This window comes from Apis mellifera, linkage group LG8 (genome assembly GCF_003254395.2).
Source record: "Apis mellifera strain DH4 linkage group LG8, Amel_HAv3.1, whole genome shotgun sequence".
NCBI lineage: Eukaryota > Metazoa > Arthropoda > Insecta > Hymenoptera > Apidae > Apis > Apis mellifera.
The window spans coordinates 3,484,279-3,505,946 of NC_037645.1; the positions used below are offsets into that span (position 1 = coordinate 3,484,279).

General features: G+C 19.7%; 3 protein-coding genes across 9 annotated transcripts; 1 reads left to right on the top strand and 2 right to left on the bottom strand.

Annotated features, from left to right (window-relative positions):
• Positions 1 to 480: 480 nt before the first annotated feature.
• On the top strand, positions 481 to 5,014 carry LOC414009 (microprocessor complex subunit DGCR8). 3 transcript variants are annotated; one of them, XM_006559612.2, is made up of 7 exons: positions 481 to 584; positions 1,923 to 2,341; positions 2,638 to 2,721; positions 2,889 to 3,273; positions 3,398 to 3,675; positions 3,873 to 4,309; positions 4,477 to 5,014. In XM_006559612.2, exons 1-7 carry the CDS (start codon positions 496 to 498, stop codon positions 4,807 to 4,809), a joined length of 2,025 nt encoding a protein of 674 aa, XP_006559675.1. In that variant the 5' UTR covers positions 481 to 495; the 3' UTR covers positions 4,810 to 5,014. The 3 variants fall into 3 exon arrangements, with proteins under 3 accessions (XP_006559675.1, XP_006559676.1, XP_006559678.1); XM_006559613.2 differs by having other exon boundaries at positions 1,926 to 2,341; XM_006559615.3 differs by lacking the exon at positions 481 to 584 and having other exon boundaries at positions 2,152 to 2,341; positions 2,586 to 2,721.
• A 2,722-nt stretch (positions 5,015 to 7,736) lies between these two features.
• Positions 7,737 to 10,691, bottom strand: LOC410142 (RILP-like protein homolog). 2 transcript variants are annotated; one of them, XM_026442344.1, is made up of 7 exons: positions 10,294 to 10,691; positions 9,375 to 9,725; positions 9,153 to 9,273; positions 8,879 to 9,006; positions 8,230 to 8,600; positions 8,021 to 8,119; positions 7,737 to 7,933 (listed from the first exon to the last, which is right to left on the bottom strand). In XM_026442344.1, exons 2-7 carry the CDS (start codon positions 9,684 to 9,686, stop codon positions 7,810 to 7,812), a joined length of 1,155 nt encoding a protein of 384 aa, XP_026298129.1. In that variant the 5' UTR covers positions 9,687 to 9,725; positions 10,294 to 10,691; the 3' UTR covers positions 7,737 to 7,809. The 2 variants fall into 2 exon arrangements, with proteins under 2 accessions (XP_026298129.1, XP_026298128.1); XM_026442343.1 differs by having other exon boundaries at positions 9,132 to 9,273.
• A 2,985-nt stretch (positions 10,692 to 13,676) lies between these two features.
• On the bottom strand, positions 13,677 to 21,323 carry LOC412284 (UPF0518 protein AAEL005291). 4 transcript variants are annotated; one of them, XM_006559617.3, is made up of 13 exons: positions 20,788 to 21,323; positions 20,405 to 20,616; positions 19,897 to 20,142; positions 19,370 to 19,520; positions 18,949 to 19,194; positions 18,161 to 18,208; positions 16,331 to 16,498; positions 14,946 to 16,229; positions 14,664 to 14,859; positions 14,526 to 14,537; positions 14,288 to 14,444; positions 14,032 to 14,197; positions 13,677 to 13,949 (listed from the first exon to the last, which is right to left on the bottom strand). In XM_006559617.3, exons 1-12 carry the CDS (start codon positions 20,935 to 20,937, stop codon positions 14,035 to 14,037), a joined length of 3,033 nt encoding a protein of 1,010 aa, XP_006559680.1. In that variant the 5' UTR covers positions 20,938 to 21,323; the 3' UTR covers positions 13,677 to 13,949; positions 14,032 to 14,034. The 4 variants fall into 4 exon arrangements, with proteins under 4 accessions (XP_006559680.1, XP_016769251.1, XP_395745.4 ...); XM_016913762.2 differs by lacking the exon at positions 18,161 to 18,208 and having other exon boundaries at positions 20,788 to 21,322; XM_395745.7 differs by lacking the exon at positions 14,526 to 14,537 and having other exon boundaries at positions 20,788 to 21,322.
• Between the last annotated feature and the right edge of the window lie 345 nt (positions 21,324 to 21,668).

Genomic DNA, 21,668 nt, shown 5'->3' on the forward strand with positions numbered 1-21,668 from the left:
CTATTATTTATATTCATTCTTGTCATATGATCATAAATGAAGTAATGTTAATGAATCAATAATGAATTCAATGTTTCAAATTTAAATCATGAATACATTTTAATTTTTAATATAAACAAAATAAATATATTTCTAAGTTTATAATATAATCTATATTATATCTATAAATATCTAATCTATAAATATAATCTATATAAATACATATATAAAATGCAATATTTCATTTATGCCCATAAAATATTTTGTAACAGAATATTTTTATGTTTTATTTCATTTATAATTTTATAATGAAATTTAAATTCAACATTTTTTTTTCAATTTTATCACATATAAACTTATTTTGAAATGGTAATATTAAAAATAATATTAAAATGATAAAAAGGTTCTAGGCATAAGACAAAAAATACATTGAGTACTAAATCTATTGCTGTATCTTGTCTATGGTATATATAGTCATCAATAAGACTATAGTCACCATTATCATTCTTGTATCACATGCGACATTATCGATTCAGAATAAGAAGAGACATCAGCGCTATTGAGAAGAAAGAAATTATTAAATATAACGAGCACAAACTAGGCATGTAAGATAGTGTTAAAGCATAAAAGTTTTTATTCCATTGTGTTATTTCGTGAAATGCAATTAAAATTATAAATAAAATGAATATAATTTTATTTTAATTTTAAATAATTAAGTGCTTATAATATTATGTGTTCCAAATAAGACTATTATAAAAATTTTTTTTCTAAAATTACAAATTTTAAGAAATTTTCAGTAAACGAGAATATTTGAAATAATCTATATCTCTAATTCTATATTATTAAAGTGAACTACTAGTGTACTACTAGTGTTTATAATTTTCAGAAATATATATATTGAGATATACATAAAGGTATTTTCACGGAGCTACATGAAATTAATGATGATGTATCATAATATTGATTTATGATTTATTAAACACGAAAATTATCTGTTTTTTTTTTAATTTTCTATAGAAATATATAAAAAATTTAGATATTTCTAAAATATTATGCTTTTTATGTATTATTATAATTATTCATAAAATAATTATTCATTTAATAATCTCTTATTTATGATTTAATTTAAAACAAGTTTTTTTTAAATTATATATTCATTTAATTTATATGAATTATGAAATCAAAAATTTCATAACAAAATTTATATAATTAGAACTTTATATGTTCTAATTATTTTATATCTTCTAATTATTTTCTTAACATATCTTTGTAATAACATTATATTATATTTTTATGAATATTTTATATATTTTTTAAATTATTATATGTTATTAATATATATATATAATATATATAATATATATATATAATATATATATATATAAATAAAAAAATAAAAATTCTATACAATTTGTTTAGCTTATTATGAGAAGAAAATTTGATATATTACTTTAATAAATTTAATTTTTTTACCATTAGTGCATAATTCGGACTAGTAACAGGTTCAATTTTTCAATGTTGTTCCTGTCTAGTTTCGGAGGCAACCACCTGTGTCAACTACATTCTACAATATTCTAACAATACAATGTATTATTTGTGCAATATGTACTCATGGATATATAATAGGCCCCAAACTGCTAACACTAATGCAAATGTCCAATTTTCGTTGCCATTTTTAAAGTGGTTTCAAATTGATTGGACTTTGGCCTCATTGGTGAAAGTGGTGTGGCCATACAACGTGCTTAATATTATTTAATCCATGGGTTATTATATACAGAGATTGTGTTTAATATTTTAAATAATAAATTTTGCTGCACACAAAGATGATTGATAATTTGCTTATTATTATACAAATGAGCTAAATATTTAGTCAAGATTATTATAATTAAAATTTTATGTATATATGTATATACTACAGATAATTAGATCTTACAGTATTTTAGCAGATTCTTTGTACATATAATGGAGATTAATAAAGAAGTTCCTGAAGAGATTCCTGAATCAACTATGGCTCAAAGTGAAAACATAAACGAAACAGTTTTGGATAATCAACAAAGCATATTGGAAATAAATACTGATAATCAAAGTAGAATGTCAGATAAAAGTAATTGTAGTGATATAATGGAAGAAGAAACTATATCTACTGATGATATAAATGTATACAATGGTTTTACCACTGAAGATTGTATTATGGAGTCTAATCCAGACAGTATTACAGCTACAGATGATTTAAGACAATTTGATGTTTTGGATGATTTAGAACGCCATCCAGATCAAAATTGCTGTGATATGGATTCTGATACTAATGAAAGTATGGATTCTGATGTACCTGATGAAGAAATTGAAGCCATGCTTGAAGAAGGTAAACTTTAATATTTCAGACTAATCAATTATGGAAATAAATATTTTTATTATTTTCTGAGGTAAAGTATAAAGATATTAAATAGATTATAGTAAACACAATATATAATTTATAAAATAAATTTATAAATTTATTTATAAAAATAGATTTAAATTATAAAAGTTATATATATCTGAGATAAAATTATAAAAAGGAAAAAAAAAAAAAAGATTATTTGTTATTTATTTTTGTACTTCTTATATAGATCATGCAGCTGCAGAGTATTTTTTTAGTTAAGTATTATGTGCTACTATTAGGTTTACCAGAAGAATTTAAAGGCAAAAGAAAAGACAAGAAGGATAGTGTACCATATGAAGAAAAAGTAAAACTTGTCTTAGATGGTAGGTAGCTTTACAGATTAAGTATTTTAATAAATGTTTAATGTAAAAACATCTTAATTTTATATAAAAACTATAACACTATTTATAACACTATCATTTTTAATATTATTTATAAAAGGAAAAATTCATATAACATATAATTTATAATAATACTATTTCTTTTACAGAAATTGGACATAATCACTTTGACGTACTTCCAGAAGGTTGGGTACAAGTGACACATAATAGTGGAATGCCTTTATATTTACATAAGCAAAGTAGAGTTTGTACTCTTGCAAAACCATACTTTCTTGGACCTGGCAGTGTAAGAAAACATGAAGTACCTGTTAGTGCAATACCTTGCCTTCAATATAAAAGAGCTCTTCATGAAGAAGAAGAAGAAAGAAAAAAACAAAAAGAACGTGATCCAAATGCAGAAGTTTGTAGCCTTCCAAGTGCAAAAATTGAAACAATTCAAGAAAATCGAGCAGCACATTCATTGGATAGTGAACAATTAAGGAATTATTGTCAATCATTATTTCGATTTAAAGCTATTAAAGTAATGAGATTTCAGTAAGTATATATTAAATAATATTTAATAGTACTAATATGATATATAATGTAATTAACATAATAAATATATAATATTTAATATATTTTAAAAAAAATCTTAATTATTATCTTAATTATTAATTAGATCATGGTCAGCAAGAAGGAAATTCACAAAAAATAAAAAACATCGCAAACAACTTGAACGACCTACTTTACCTGATGGAACAAAATTAATAACATTTCCAGTTAGTAGTTCTGGTCTAGCAGGAAGTAGTAGTGGTAATGCTGGAGATGATAATACTGGACAAAGACCACCAAAACATTGGATAATGAATCCTTCTGGCAAAAGTTATGTTTGTATACTTCATGAATATGTGCAACATGCACTTAAAAAACAACCTACTTATAAATTTAAAGAATTAGGTGAGTTAAACAAAAATAATTTTTTAATTTTTTAAGTATATTAAAATATTAAATACACACACACATATATATATATTTATTTATTTATTTATATATATATATTTTTTTTTAATTTATTTAAAATGTCTTGTTTGAATAGTAAAAAAAAAAATTAATAAAAGAAAAAGTAATCTATATTATTAAATAATTAATTTCAGAAAATGCAGCAACTCCATACTCTGCAGTTGTTTGTATAAATGATATGGAATATGGGAGTGGTTTTGGTAGTAGCAAAAAACAGGCAAAAGCTAATGCTGCTCGAAAAACTCTTGAAATTTTAATTCCTCAAATGAGAGATAAAATTTCTGGTGACAATGGCGGAGATACAGTTTCTGGTAATAATAACCGAATGATTAAAGCATCTAGAGCAAATTCTGATGCAGATTTATCATTTTTTGATGAAATCTCAATTACTGATCCACGAGTCGCAGAATTTTGTGCTAAAACAACTGAACCATCACCACATGCTATTTTAATTACTTGTCTTCAACGAAATTATGGCCTAGGTGATATGCATATTAATTATTCTGTAAATACATTAAAACATCAACGCAATGAATTTACAATGCGTGTTGGCAAACATGAAGCTACTGTTGTAAGTAAATTTAATCATAATTTTAAAATTTATAGATTTTATAATTAATTTATATTTTTATCTATTTTCTTAAGAAAAAATGCATAAAGTTATTAATATTTTCATTTTGTTTCTCTCATATAATAAATATTTTCAATTCTAATATGTTTATAAAAACTTGATTTTAGGTATGTCGTAATAAAAAAGATGGTAAACAACGAGCAGCACAAGCTATTTTGCAACTTATGCATCCTCACATTCAATCTTGGGGTTCTTTATTAAGACTTTATGGATCTCGAAGTGTAAAATCCTTTAAAGAAAAAAAACAACTAGAACAAGAAATCACATTGTTGCAAGGTAAAGCTGCAGTTAATCAGCCAAATCATGCTATTTTAAGTAAACTTAGACAAGAAATGAGGAAATTAGCAGAACAAAGACAAGCTATACAACCTATTGGTAAATTTGTACCGCCAGATTTGCCAACTGGATCTGCAGCTAATTTGAACAATGTAGATTTATAACATACTAGTCAACTCCATATTTTATAAATATTAATTTATTTTATAAGTTTTGTAACAAAGAAGGCATCTTTAATTTGTTCTATTTTATGTTCTAAAAAATAAGCGCAAAGTATTTTATATATGTTGTATTATAATATGATAATAATGTAGGCTTTTAAATGGTGCTAAATCTTATATCATTACATTTTTTTAACACTTCGACACACATTTTAATACATTTTTATTTTTTATACCCTGAAACCAATTTTTGTTATTAATTATTTATCGAATTATTTAAAAAGAACTAGAAATCATTTTTAAAATTTGTTTTTTTTTTTGAGAATAGTTCTTCCAAATATACGAAATATCAGAATACTACCTCAATCATAATTCTTTTTATAAACTATTAAATGTACTTGACAATATTGGTTTTTTAAATCTTAATTATTTTTATCTAAAAGGGAATTTAATATTATATACAAATTATTAGTAGTATCTAAATATATTATTTCATATGAAATTATGAAAAACAACAATTCTTAGAACAAAACTATTTATTTTTAAAGAACTGATTACAATAAAGTTTCAGTTCTATAGATGTTAAGGCATCAAACTTGCATGTTAATAACAGTTATAGTATATTGAAAAGTATTACAATTGTCCTAATAAATTTATTAATAGAATTATTCATAGAATATAAATAAATTGTCAAATAATACATAAAACATTTGTATATTCTTTGGCACTTATATATATATATTTTTTTTATATTATTATTATTATTTATTTCTGTATTTTATGATATTTTATTAATTCTTTAACAATACAAGAAAAAATTAATACAGATTATTAAAATCTATTTTAACATTTAAATTCTTATAATATTACAATGTATATATATTTCGAAATTTATTGAAAAGAATTTTTTCTTTATTTACTATGATATTTCAGTAGAAAATACAAATATTAACCTTCATTATTTATGTACCATAAATCATAGATTTCATTTATATTTAATTATGTGTAAATGAAGCTTTTGTTTAATTACAATATAATATGTTACATGTATAAATATTTTTCTACATAAAAATTATACATTATTATTATAACAATAAGTATATTTAATATATTCTAATATTCTATTTAAAATTTTACATATCTATATGAAATTTTATTTGGTTTAGTTTCTTTTATATTATAAAGATTATTACTTTGAATTAATATATTTTGCAAAAGATTTATTGATTGAATAATTATAATAAAATGTATTCAGACAAAATTCATATCAGTTATCATAAATTTATCAATTATTTAAAAAAATTTGTTAAATAAATGCAAGATAAATACATTTATGTAGTAGGCACATGTAATAGGACTAGAATTATATAATGATTTTAATAAATTATATTTAAACAGAACATATATTTTGTTATAAAATAAATATATATTTATTTTGCAAAATATAACTTCACTTACAAATATGTTTTATTATTTGTAACTAAAGTTATAACATATTTTTAATTTTTTAAATTTATTTTATATATCTTGTTAAATTTAAAGCTGTTTAATTAAAAATATTTATAAGTATGTTTATAAATGTTTAAAAATACATATTTCATAAATTTTTTAATTTTATATTATAACATTTAAAAAATAATAAAATATTTTAAAAACATTAAAATTTTATAAAAAAATAATAAATTTAAAAAATTTAAATGTTAATTCACAGTAACAAAATTAATAATTATATTTTTAATGATTAATAATAATTATATTTTCATATAACATACAATATGCATATTATAAAAACTTTCAAATTTAAAATATTATTAAATTTTTTATAGGTTTTTCTTTAAATATGTTTAAATTGATAGTGACAACTATTTTGATTTTTTTTTTTCTTTTTTTTAGTAATTTCAATTCATATATCTATATAAGAAGTCACTAATACTATTATATTTTATTAATTGAATTTGAATATGTTTTTACTTATCATATGTTTTCATTAACTAGTTTTCATAAACTACTGTTATTATTTATTGTATCATTATATATTATATTAAATATCTACGTTTATAATTTTTAAATCCTATTTACAATTTCTAATTATAATTTATCTTTATTTTGACATTTCATATTTCATAGCACAAATTATAAAAAATAAATACAATATCACAATATCATTTAATATTGTTTAAATACATTCAAATTTTAATTAAAATTTAATTAAAAAATTTTTAAGTGAATTTTAAACTAAACAAAAGTTAAAAACAAAAAAGTTTAAACAAAAGTTAAAAAAAATAAACCTATCTATAAATATAAAGAATTAAAAATAATTATTAACCACACAATTTCTTATATTCACTACAACATTAAATATTTTGTATTGATAAAGATACATTTAGTATATTATTTATCAGTATTTTTTTATACTTTTGTATACTTCTAATAATAATATTAATAATAATTAATACTAAAAGTATTAATAAAATGCATAAAATAAATATAAAAACAAATTATTAAATTCCAAGATGATAAAAACCAATTTTTCTGGAATTAAAAAAAAAAAAAGAATCTATCGTATTTTTAATAAATCAGATAAATTTTATCTAAAATTTTATATGTCACTTATAATTTATATATTACTAAAAAAAAATAATAAGTCATTATTATATTAACATTTTTAACTTTGGAGGCACATCAATTTAAAAAAAAAATGTATATTTATATATTTATGTATGTAATTCATTCTAAATTATTTTAGATAGTAGATAATATGTTGCACATACATGAATATTTATACTTCTATCTAAATTGTTTAAATCATATCATATTTAAAACTTATTTTTAGTTAATCAAATAATTGTTATAATCAATAATTCAAAAAAAAAAAAAAAGACTTTTAATTCATTAAAATAATTATGATTATGCATCATTATCGAAATATAAAATCAATAAATGCAAAAATGTTATATTTAATCAATTCTCATAAGATGTTAAAAATCGTTTGTTTGAAAATCATTATACAGATTCATCATATGTACTGTTTCCAGAAAGAGCCATTTTTGATAAACTAGAAAGACTTCGACGTGGGCTACTACCAACTAAAAAACTACTGCTAGATTCTGAGAAAATTTTCCGGAAACTGGAAAGCAGATATAATTATTAAAAATTGGAATAAATTTTATAATTTTTATAAATATTTTATATAAGTTTTTTTTTATATACTTACAATTTACGAATTCCAGATTCAGATGTCTTCTTCCAAGGTGCATCATCTGGTTCATAAGGAAGAGGACCTTGTACAGGAGCATCTTTATCATCTTCAACTCTATAATTAAAAAAAATATATAATTTGAATTATAATATTAAATTCTATAATATTAAAAAATTTTTATTATAATATAGAAAAAGACAAATTATTATAACATATATATGTACATTTCAGGTTTTGGTCGATATAGTTCTAATTCATCTTCCAAATCTGATACTCTAGCTTTCAATTCATTTCGTTCATGTAAAATTTCTTTTAATTCAGCAGTAGTAAATCTTGGTCTATCTGGATCATCAAGATCATATACAGCCTTATTAGTTAAATCTGGACAACCCTGCAATTTACTTAAATCTTCATTTTCTTTTTTTGCTAAACCAAGTCGAGCTCGAAGATTTATCAATTCACGATTTTGATCTTGCAATTGAGCTAAGAAATCTGCTCTTTCCTCTACTAAACCTCGTGCTTGCATTTGTGCTTGACGTTGTTTTCGTTTTAATTCTCGACCAACAACTCCGAGTTTTTCAACTTGTCCTGTCAGCTTTAAAAATTATAAAAATAAATTAAAATAATTTACTAATATTTGATACGTTCGCGAAACATATTCATTATATCATACATTTATTTTGAAGTTAAAATATTTTCTCAACATATAAATATAGTCAGTGACTATATAACAAATATATAACTGCTACAAATAAAACATGTTGTCGCGAACATGTTGAAAAAAAAGAATCATAATACATATCATATTTAAAAAAAGTAATACTTAATTATAATAATTACAAATTACACATATGATCATAAGTACCAATTTACATTTTCTATTTCCGAATTTTTTTGTAACAGTTCTTTATCTCTTCCTCGAATTTGATCTCTTTGTTTGTCTATCATAGATCTTAAATGTTGCAATACTGCGATATCAACTTCTTGACTAGCTGTGAAAGCTAAAAATATATTTATTGATATATTTATTATTAATATATAATTATTTAATTGATGAATTATAAATATAGATTTATATAATAGGATATTTCTAGAATTGTGTTAGTAGAGAAAAGATTGTTAGTACTTTGTTTACTGCTGTACTGACTATCACTACGTGATTCCTGCAAAGCTTCTGATAGTCGTCTATTTTCTTCTTGTAATCTTGTAACCATTTCTACTAAATCACGAGATTCTTGACGCCAATGTTCTTCAATTTGTTCTAATTCCTATAAGAAGTAAATATCTTTGATTGATAAAAAATTAAACAAATTTCATATATATAAATTTATAATTGATTTAATGTAAATAATATTTATAAATAAAATACCTTTTCAAATCTCTGCCTATCTTCAGCTTTTCCAATTTTATCATTTTCTAATTGTGAAATCTTTGCACGTAATTCTTGGACTGTAGTATTTTCACGTTCATTTTTGGTTGCAAGATTTTCTAATAATTCTAATGCATGTATTACTTTTGGCATAAGATTGGTTACAGATTCTACTCCATATGAATCTATAAGTTTCTCACATTCTTTTCCTATTTCAGATGCAATATCATAAACATCTACAACTGATATATCAGATACTACAGCATATTCTTCCATATTACGAGTTGTATAATTTCCCAAACAAAAAGGCATGAATATTTTTTATGTCAAAGTATATTATATATAAATTTTCTAAAAATATAATAATATATTTTATGAAAAATTATGATTAACTGCTATTAATTTATTTTAAATTTATGTTAATAATTATATTAATATATTACATATTACATTAAACATATATTACTTTTAATTTTTTAATTAGTAATACATGTAAATAAATATATGTTAAAATTCTTAAAATTAATTTAAATATTGCAATTATTTTAAAAAATATTAATATCAAAATATATATAATTAAATAATGAAATTAAATACAATGATATTTAAAATATGATAAAATTAATAAAATAACAAAATTTAATGTTAATATATTATTATAATTTAATATTATTATGACTTGCAATATAAAATATTTTTACATTAAACTAGGTGTGCCGTTTGTGAATATGCATAAATAACATTTATCATAAAAGAATGTTAATGATTGAAATATACATACATTAATAATAATTAATATGATTAGAAATATAAGATTATAATAATTAAGTACAATTGCAAATTATAATATTTATTTATCAAATTTTATTCAATTTTATATAGTAATGCAAATAGAAAATTATACTTTTAATATACGTACGTGTACATGTAGACGATTTTATCACAAGTATTATACGAATTTATTTTTCGAAATAATAAATTTAAATGGAAGAAAAAATTAAAGAAGTCTAAAATCGACAATATGATATCTAAATTAAGACTAGCCTTTTTTTGGTATTACAATTTTCGCAAACTGCATCTATTCTCGAATGTTGATCAAAGCGTTGCAATGATTGGACCTTTCTCAAACATATCTAAATTTACTTTAAGTATTCAATTATTGAACACATTTATGTGCAATAGTATTTTTTCAAAAAATTATAATTAAAATATTTTTTTTTATTTTATATTTGATTTTTTTGAAGCATCGAGTAATATTTTTTAGATGTAAACTAATACGGTTAATTTTATACTGTTAAAAGAAAATAGTAAGATATTTATATAGATCGATACATAGATATAAGATAGATATAAGATACTTATATAAGAGAAAGTTTGAAATTTAAGTAATTAAAAAAACTATTTATAAAAAAAAGAAGATTAATTTTTTTAATTCTATTACAGTGCAATATTTATTATTTAAGAAAATAAATAGAAGAATTAATTAAGAATATTAAAAAAATCATTTTTATTTATAATAAATTTATAATAATTTTCAATATCATTATATATTTAAAGTAATATATAATGTAAGTAATATATAGAAATAATTGCAATATTTATTTATATTTAACAATAATTTTTATTATTATTAAATACAAATTTTTGTAATTAATATTAAGATAATCTTAATAAATTTAATCAAAAATGAAAATTCTTTTTCTTAGTTTCTTTAAGATTATTTTATATATATTTCATTTTCTTTTAAAGTATATTTTTTAAATAGAATTTTAACCAGTTTTATATATAATTTTTTTTATAAAAGTTGTAACATTAATATTTATTTTTATTAAAATATTTCGTGATTTTTTACGTAGCATGATTATATTTTATTTTTTATTATATTTGCAAAATACATTTTGTGTAACTAATTACTAAAATTATTAAAATTTTATATGAATATTTAATTTAGTAGTAATAATTAATTTATAATTTACATATATAAGAAAGAATGAAATAATATATATAATATAATATAATAAATGAAAGTAATAATAAATATAATAAATGAAAGTTTCTATATATTTACTTTAGTATATACGAATAAGAAAATTTTTTTATTATTATTCATTTTCAATTTTTTATACTTTTCAAAATAATTGCAATTTTTTTCATATAGAAAAATACTGAAACATTATTTTATTATTTTTAAATGAATATTATTAATTGATTATGAGTAGATATTATTGTCAATTTAGAAATCAATTTATAATATCATGCGTGTTTTCGATGAAATAAATTTTAGATGTAAGGATAACTTTATTATAATTTGTAAATTATATAATTTATTACAACAAATATAACATTATTTTAACAAAATACAATATATTTTTAGAATTAAACAGAAATGCAAAAATATAAATTCAAATTTATTATTTCTTAATTTATAAAATAATTATAAAATTCAATTGATTTTAAAATTATTTTTTTTTTAAATTTAATCAAATTTATTAAAATATTTTTTATAAAATATTTTTTTTTAGCAAAATAGATAATATAATTAAAAATGCAAAAATTATCACAAAAGAAAAATTATTATTATATTAAAGTAAAAATTATGCTGAAATATATAAGCAATTCTGAATTACTAAAATTTTTGAATTTTGATTCTACTATTTCATTATATAAGTTTATTTAAAAACTTAAATATAACAATAATGAAAATAATGAAATAATATTGAATATTAAATTATATTATTAATATAATATAAATTGGCAAGTATATAATTTATATATAATTATATATATATAATTTTGTTTGAAAATATTGCATGTTTTCAATAAAAATACATTAATTAAGTACACTGATAGAAAAACTTTTAAAATAAAAAATATAATTTATATTAAAATATTTTTTTATAAAAAATATTAATTGTTATTATAATAAATTGTTTTTATATAAATAAATTTCGTAAATTATTTATTATACTATAATGTTAAAATTTTACAAATTTAATATTATTTAAACAAAATTATATAAAATAATATTATTTTATATATTACAACATGCATTACATTCAAACATTTCAAAAGCACATATCATTATATTGATATAAAATTGTTAATAATTCTTAGTTATATTAATATATATTTCAATTTGACAAAAAAATTAAAATATTTTAATAAAAATAATTTCTAATAAATCTAATTTCATATATCACAATGCAGCAAGTATATCCTTATTGAATAAAAAGTTTTAAAACGTTCCGAATATACATTTATATTTTTTTCAATGCTCATATTTTATGATGCACACTTCCTTTATGTTATTAATTGTTTCTTAATAACTACAATGTGCTAATATTAATTTAAAATAAAAAATATTTGTTAATAAAAATTGAAGTAAGATAACATTCATATAAATAATTAATTTTGATATGTTATATATAAACAAATATTTTATAATTGTGCAATATATTGTATTATTGGCAATTGTTGATTTGTCTTTGGTTATTAAAATAAATAGTTATACTTTGTTTCAAATATTGTAAAAATTTGGCAATTGTATATTTTTAATGAAAAACTGCATAATAAAATATTCTTTATGATATTACAATAGTAAAAGTGAAAATATGGGATAAAAGTATTATAAAACATCTGCATTGTTATTTTCAGTCAATTTCAGATTTACAACTTTAACCAGTCATATTTAAAAATTCATAATTTGAGATGTCATTTATGTATTATATTTTATGTTATTGAATTTTTAAATCATATTTATAGATATATATATTAGTCGATAATTACATAACATTACAATCATATTAAATTAAGTACAATAAAAACAAGCTATGTAATTATCATACATTATGCATTGTTAGGTAACGCAAAATGAATAAATATATTATAAAATCTATTTATAATTTTCATTTTTAAAACAAAATTATCGTAATAATTTGATTATTAAATTTTGGAAAAACATTTGGAACAATTTCCAAAGTATTGATTATATTATATAATATATTAAAATAATGAGTTGGCACTTTTTTGTGTTTAATTATATTCTTTTGAACTATTTATGATGAATCTTTGAACTATTGATGTTGAATCATATATTTACATATAATTTTAAATAAATTGATTAATTTATTATATACGTACTAAAAAATTATTATATAGTTTAATAATGTAATATGTGTAAATTAATTTATATATATATATATATATAGGAAATTGCTCTAAATCATTTTTTACAATAAAATTCCGTCAATATTATTTAAATATTAATTAGTATTTTAGAAGCACTTAAATAAGTAAATAAAACTTTTTTTGTATTTTTTTTTTCGATAATTTTAAAAGTAGTTAATGTCTAAATAATATCAACAAAAATATAAATTTAATTTTCGAAATTAATTCTTTTATATGTCTATAATTGTAAAATAAAAAATATTATTTTTATGACTGTAGCTATATTCCATATGTATAAGATCGTTGTATTCTTTTCAATAACTTCACATAAATATTTTGTATATAACACTATAATAGGGTTTATTACATATAAATCTAACAATATATCACATATTACTTATTAAAACCCTGTAAGAAGGAAAGAATGTTTTATATAGAATTATTCTATTATTAATTGAATTTTAATTTGTATGTACTTCAATTATCTTACATATTAAACTTTAAACTCCATATTATTTGTAAGAGATATAATTGCATGTTCTTGTGTAATAGCGGCTAATTCTTTTAGCCATTCATCTAATACAACTGCACATAAGACCACATTTTGTACTGGACTTACTTCGTTTGGGGATTGCCAAGATGTTTTTGTATAATATCTAATGAATAAAAAATAGTATAGTATTATTACACTTTTCACATAAAACATTTATTTAGTCTGAATAATAAAACATAAAAAAAGTATTTACCGGTATCCAGAACCATGTCCAATAACTTCTAGTTGATTTTCTGATATACCAGTTGATTGATTGACAGTATTAACTAAACTACTTGGACCAGAATTACCACTTGATCGTCTAAGCATTTGTGTAAAAGATGATGTTAAACTCCATCTTTTAGTTTCACCTAAAAGTATAATTTCTTCAAATATGATTGATTTATAAATATTATTTTTAATATAATATTATAAATAATTATTATACATACATCTTTTGAATACTTCCAGATTGCACAAAAATTATAAATAATAATTTAATATTAATTTATATACAATTTATATTAATGTAATATAAGGGAATAATAATTTCTAATTCATATTTTAAATAATTAAAAAATAAATCATACCTCTTGAAAATTCTCCATTTAAAGAATTTCTTTTAATAGGTAGAGAATGAGCAGCAGCTTCTAACGCGTTTTTCCTTGCATTCACTAATTTATCTTCGCGATTAATTAAAAACAGTCGCGCTTGTTCAACTAATATATCCACATTATTATGTTGCGAAAGAAATTGATCTATTTTATGTTTTAAAGATGCAAGTACCTAATGAATTTAAATTTTTTTTATAAACTTATATATTATGTATTATAAAGTACATAAATAATGAAGATATGCTTATAATTACAAACCTGAAAAAGTGATCTAATACTAGGTTGAAATACCAGAGAATGATTTAAAAGAAAAGATTGCAATAAAGGTTGTGGATATATTGCTAATCTGCTGATAAGACCAGTCAAATGTAAATTAACATATAAATTATTACTTGTCATACATTCAAGTTTTCGTAAAAGAACATCCAAAAATATTCCAACATTCGGTTGCCCATTAAATACATCTTGTCGATAATTTTCTTTATTTTGCTTATTTGCTGTTAATTCTTCTGGTATGATTGAACTTGATTCTATGATGCTATGAAGAAATATACTTTGTTCTTTGTTTGAGTCAATTTCTATTTCTTCGTGTTCGCTTATTCGATCTTCGTTAGATTCATTATCTGGAGTTGATTGCGATGAACCTTTGAATGCAAAGCTTTCATAACCACTACTTTCTCCTAATGATAAAAGCGAATTCATGGTTGTATTTGAATCATCAATGCCACTATCATGTTCCTTTTTATCTATCAATAACATCTCCTTAACACATTCTGATATTCCAGTATCTTCATTTAATAATTCAGCAATATCTGCATCCAATTTTGCTTGTTCTTCTAATGATAACTCTATACCTGTTGTTATAAGAGGCTCTACTTTTATATCTTTTTCTATTGTATTTAGATCCTTTCCATTTAGCAAAGATTGAATATTAATTAACATATTATCTATTGATGAATTTTCATTAATTTCATTAGAAGGTGTTGATAATTTTAATGTCTCTAATGACACTTTACTACTTTCTGTTTTTTTTTGAAATTGATCTAATAATGTATTGTCATCTATTAAAGTAGTGGCACTACTATTAATACTATCTTTTGGTAATTCTCCATTATATTGATACGACCAATTAGAACAAGCGATTCGACAAGCTCTTATTTTTTGACGAGCGTCACATAAATATGCATGATAATTCCCATAAAGACTATCTGATAATCTGACACCATAATTTATGGATGCTGGTAATGATTTCAAAGATTCAGATGTAGCATTTGATTGTTTTTCATATGTTGTATTATTAGGTAAAGAACTGAATTGAGAATTTATAGAATTTATATTTATATGTGGAGAACAGCAACTTGGAGTTAAAGAGAGAAACTTTTCAGCTGCACGTCCAAAAGGATCTATATCTCTTAATCTTCTACGTTGAGAAAGCATTACATGAGAACAAGGGTTCAATGCACCTAAACATAATTCTAACATGATGTCTTCACAGTTTAAATTGATTAAAGTTTCAAACAATCCCAATGTTACTATACATAACTAAAAAAGAAAAAGAAAATGATTTTTTATTACAAATCATATTTAGTAAAAAATAATATGGTTATTTCTTATGATATAAATAATAAATATAAAAAATATACCCGTGATCTAGAAGATATCCTTTGAATGAGACTATCCAATATTCTACATTCATCATAATTATCTTCAAGCAAAAATCTAACGAATGAACGTAAAAGACCAGGTTCAGTTACAGAACGAAGAAATAGATCAAAATATGCTGTTGCTGCAACTAATTCATCCACTGTTGTCTGTAATATTAGTTATTTAGTTAGTTAAAATTACTTACCTATAATTTTACATACATATATATTATGTGATAATTTGAATAAAATAAAAAAAATAATTTTTCAAAAATATAAAATTTTTTAAAAATATGTAAATTATATTTACTATATAATTACAATTAAAAATATATAAAAATAAAAAATTATTAATAAAATATCTAAAATTATACTTAATGTTTGCAATTTAATACTGAAATTTTATTTTGTGGTAAAAGAAGGATATTAGTATTCACAAACACAAACATGTCAATAGCAAATTAATTTAGTTAAAAATAAACACACTGAATTTAATTATTAATATAAAATAATTTCAAAATAATATTTAGTATAAAATTTTGATTAAATATAGAAATATAATTAATTTTATGAATGCTTATAAATAAATATAATAAACAAATAATAAATACTAATTAATAAATATAATATTAATTCTTACAATTTTATAATATAAAATAAATAAGATATAATTTTATTAAAATAATAAAATTTAATTTTAATTATTTATTATATTTAAAAATTATTTATATAAAAGATATATATAATTAATTTATAATCATTCAAAAACAAATATAAAAATACATATAAAATTTTTAAATTATTTATTATATTATTATTATTTATTCAAATAATAAAAAATTATTATTAATTAATATGGTATTAATAAATATTATATGCATATTTCAATTGTATTGCAAATGTTAAAAATTATGCATATAATAAAAGCAACTCCATTGTACAAAACAATTCTTTCAATTCAATTCTGATTAATAAATGATCAATAACTCTTTACACAAAGATATATAATAAAAGAAAAAAAATATTATGATTATAGAAATTTATAGAGGATAGGATCCATCTATATCCTCTATATAGAAATTTAAATATATTAAAATTATATGAAAAATTAAATTTCTAACTTGTAAATCACATATTTTTATAAATAGAAATTTAAAAAAAGGATAAAATGCATTAAAATTAAAAAAAAATGCAATTGATATAATTTTAAAAATTGCATTAATAATAATGTAATGTAATAATAATGATATGATAATGATATAATAAAATAATTTATTTAAAAATTCATATATAGAAAATATAATTTTTTTTTAACAAATATATGTTAATATCTCATGCAAAATCAATAAATATAAGATTTTAAATATATTTCTTAATAAAATTTATGTGATTTATAAGTTATTCATAAAAGTTTTAATTATTAAAATATTAAAGAATAGTATTTCAGTAAATCTTAAACTTGTACTATTATTATTATATTTATGTTTTATTATTATTGTACTATTAATATTAATATTATTATTATTATTATTATTAATTATTACTATTAATATTATTATTATTATTATTATTATTATGTAACAAAATATGATCAAAAAAATATTAATTAATATTATGCAATATTTAACTAATATTTATTTGCATTAATAAACAACATTAAGAAAATTATGTTAAAATATTATTAAGATTATTAAAGTATAATATATATATATTTTATTATAAAAAATATATTGCAATGAGAATTTATATTATAATAAAAATTTAACATTAACTGAGAGATTTATGCTTTATTGAAAATTTGCTGCACTAATTATAGTGTTTTGTACTAACCCGATGTTCTTGTGCATCTAGTTGTTTTATGGTCAAACCAATAGAATCCTGAGCACCATAAAAATGTCACCGGATAGCCACCAACAAGCATATCACAACATAAATGATTCGAACTTTATTAGCTTTATTATTAATACTTAATTAGTAGGTATTAATGTTTACATTTACCATCACCATATTGAAAATGCTATATGCATTTAATAACACATCTACATGAACCTATAAGAATCTATTAAATAAAAATAATTAATAAATTCTGCATATAATTCAATATAACATTTACCAATTATTTGATATTCTTAAATAAATAAATAAAAATAAAAAAAAGAATAAGATGAAATAAAAATTATCATAAAATTGTATAAAATTCAAAGATAAGTTATATCAATAGTTTATTAAATAATATTATATGTAACATATTATTACATAATATTATTAATACATATAATATTAAAAAAAATTAATTTATGAAATAGAAAATATTGTATTTATATATGTTTAATAATAACAATTTACTAACCATACTATGAATTTATTTTTAAATAAACATGATGTAAATACCTTCTTTCACCACATATACATGTAAAATGACAAAAACATTACAATTTATTGTAAGTAAAATTACTTGATAATTATCAGTTATAATTATAAAATAAAAATATATATATATATTTAAATTTAATATAATTTATATGTTATATGTAAAATGATGCATTTTATAAATTAAAATATAAGCAAATATTTTTGTCACAAAAAAATTATAAGTAATATATGTATATTGTACTCACCTGTAACAAAGCTGGCCCCATCACGGGTAACAAAAAACCATGATATAAAAATTCTAATAACTGTTTTTGTACTAAAGGATGTGCAACTTGTGCGACAGCATTGCAAAAATCCAATGAATTCATTAAGTGCATTAATGCTGGTAAATCATTAATATCATCTGGTGTCAACTGATACCAATCATCTGTTTCAATATCTAATTTTCTTGGCAGCAATGAATATAGCCCACTTAAACCTGTAGCTAATACCTAATTATTAAGAATAAAATTTTATTAATAACTTAAGTACAATAAAAATATAAATGAATAAATATATAATGATTGTATATTATATTTATGTAAATATTTATTTTAATATTATTATTATTATTATTATTGCTTTCTTTCTTTACGTAAATTTAATTTTTTTAAAAAAATTACATACAGGACATATATTAGAATGATCAGCAATAAATACACCAACATCATCATTTTTTTTAGAAAGAGACATACAAAGTAACATAGAATCGCGTGCTTGTTGTCCTACTGCACCTTCTCGATGTACATATGGTATCAGTAATGTAAAAATAATAAATCTGAAAAAATTAAAAAAAAAATTCAGTTATTATACAATATAAAAATATACAAGATAATTCACACAAAGTATTATAAATTTTTGTTTCAAAACAACTATAAATATTAATGATTTTCATTCATTTCAAAATTGACTAAAATTTATTTCACTTAAAATTAAATAATTCATAAAAAATTATTTAAGTTGTAATAAATTTCTAAAGAAAAGAAATGAGATATATTTTTTCTTGATCAAAAAATTTTGATAAACAAAAGAAAATAAAAAAAAAATATTGATGATAAAAATGATTAATACATATGAACTATTTAATTTATAACACTTTATATAGTTCATTTTATATAAGATATAATATATGAATATACATATATTCTACTAACTTGCTTTTTCCTACTGCTGTTGCATGAAAAAATAAATCAAGTAATGCCATGTTTTGCATTAAAGCAACACATAATTGATTTAATAACACTACTAATTTTTCTTCTAATAGTATAATATCATTTGCACAATCTTCAAGTAATCGTAGCAATGGTCTGGCAACTGGTTCATGGGCAAGAAGAGTACCACTATGTGATACTAAAAGTTCATATAATTTTAATTGTTCCAAACAAACAGCATTATTAAATCTGCAACATTTTTTTTATAATAACATATAATATGAAATAAATATCTAATCTATATCTTCTATCTAATAATATTTAATAATTAATTATTGCTATATAACATAATATATATAATTATATTATATTATATATAATTAAGATTTATATATAATTATATTATATTATATATAATTAAGATTTATATAATATAATATATAATATATAAATCTTAATTATTATTAAAAAAAAAAATTTTTTAAAAAAATTTTTAAAAAAAAGTTTCTACCTTCCATTATATTTATTCCAATCATAAAGTTTAACAAGGAGGTTTTCACTTAATAAATATTCTAAACAAGGAGAGTGTGTTGCTGTTGTAGATTGTCGATAATTATTGTAAAAGTTAAAATCACGTAATTCTAAAACTAAAAGTGTTGCCATCTGATCTACATGATTAACAACTCCAAGAACATCATCTTGATTACATATTCCTTTAGGTGGCTATGACAAAATAATTAAATACAATTAAATATAATATTAATTGAAATTTTTTATATTTTTACATTATTTTTAAAATTATTTTTAGTAATATTTAAAATGTTAATATGTTAATATGTTAAGTTTTAAGAAAGTTTTACAAATTTTTTAATTTTTTTTAAAAATTAAACTTACAGATGTTCGTAATATGATTTCATATGCTTGTTGCCAATGTTTACAAAAGCTGTCATAACATGCTGATGGATCAGCGTCTTTTGGTGGAGAGTCTCTTGAACGTTGCTTACTGAAACTAGTTCTTAAAGGACTACTTCGTAACCAGCTCATTTTTACAGGTTATATATTATTTATTTTTATATTTATCACAAACTTCTAAATTTATGCATCCTTTCTTTTTGAAATCTTTCATATTATTAATAATCGTAAAAATAAAATATTCTTTTTTCTTTCTCGGTTTTAACTAACCAAGTATGTATTCCTGTCAAAAGTGTCCTACTTATTGAAATAATCGTCCATCTATATGGCAAGGACACAGTAATAACACAAATTGTATATTTATTATGCGACTTGCGCATTACGAATAGTTTAATATGTATTTAATATGTATAAATATATATCAAATACTTTATATATTTGAACCAACAATTAGTCACTTGTATTGTCATGTCAATCCATCATGAAAACGCCATATTTATTTAGTTAAAGTTTAGAAATTAATTCTGATTTTTCCTTTTTTATATTTTTTTCAATTTCATTGAGATGTGTTTATATTTTGTAGTATTCAATTTGGCTATTATATTAATTTCAATGATTTTAATTAATTTTGATAAAAAAATATTTTTTATTTATTTTTCTAAAATTATAATTTTTTTGTTAAAATATCATAAAATAATAGTGCATTTAATTGATATACATATATACATACATATATATATATATATATATATATATATATATATATATATATATATATATATATATATACATCATATAATAGTAATAATATATTTATAAGTTTAAAATAAAATTATATATTTTTGGAAAATTTAAATCAAATA

Excerpts from the sequence above, each read along its gene's own strand:
- LOC410142 (XM_026442343.1), bottom strand. The coding sequence starts at position 9,686 with ATGCCTTTTTGTTTGGGAAATTATACAACTCGTAATATGGAAGAATAT. Across the intron at positions 9,007-9,131 it reads TCAGTACAGCAGTAAACAAA|CTTTCACAGCTAGTCAAGAA; the intron begins GTACTAACAATC and ends ATATATTTTTAG. Across the intron at positions 8,120-8,229 it reads TATCGACCAAAACCTGAAAT|AGTTGAAGATGATAAAGATG; the intron begins GTACATATATAT and ends TTTTAATTATAG.
- LOC412284 (XM_006559617.3), bottom strand. The coding sequence starts at position 20,937 with ATGAGCTGGTTACGAAGTAGTCCTTTAAGAACTAGTTTCAGTAAGCAA. Across the intron at positions 16,499-18,160 it reads TAGATGCACAAGAACATCGG|ACAACAGTGGATGAATTAGT; the intron begins GTTAGTACAAAA and ends CTAATATTACAG. Across the intron at positions 14,860-14,945 it reads GTATTAGATCACTTTTTCAG|GTACTTGCATCTTTAAAACA; the intron begins GTTTGTAATTAT and ends TAAATTCATTAG.
- LOC414009 (XM_006559612.2), top strand. The coding sequence starts at position 496 with ATGCGACATTATCGATTCAGAATAAGAAGAGACATCAGCGCTATTGAG. Across the intron at positions 585-1,922 it reads AACGAGCACAAACTAGGCAT|CAGATTCTTTGTACATATAA; the intron begins GTAAGATAGTGT and ends ACAGTATTTTAG. Across the intron at positions 2,722-2,888 it reads AGTAAAACTTGTCTTAGATG|AAATTGGACATAATCACTTT; the intron begins GTAGGTAGCTTT and ends TTTCTTTTACAG.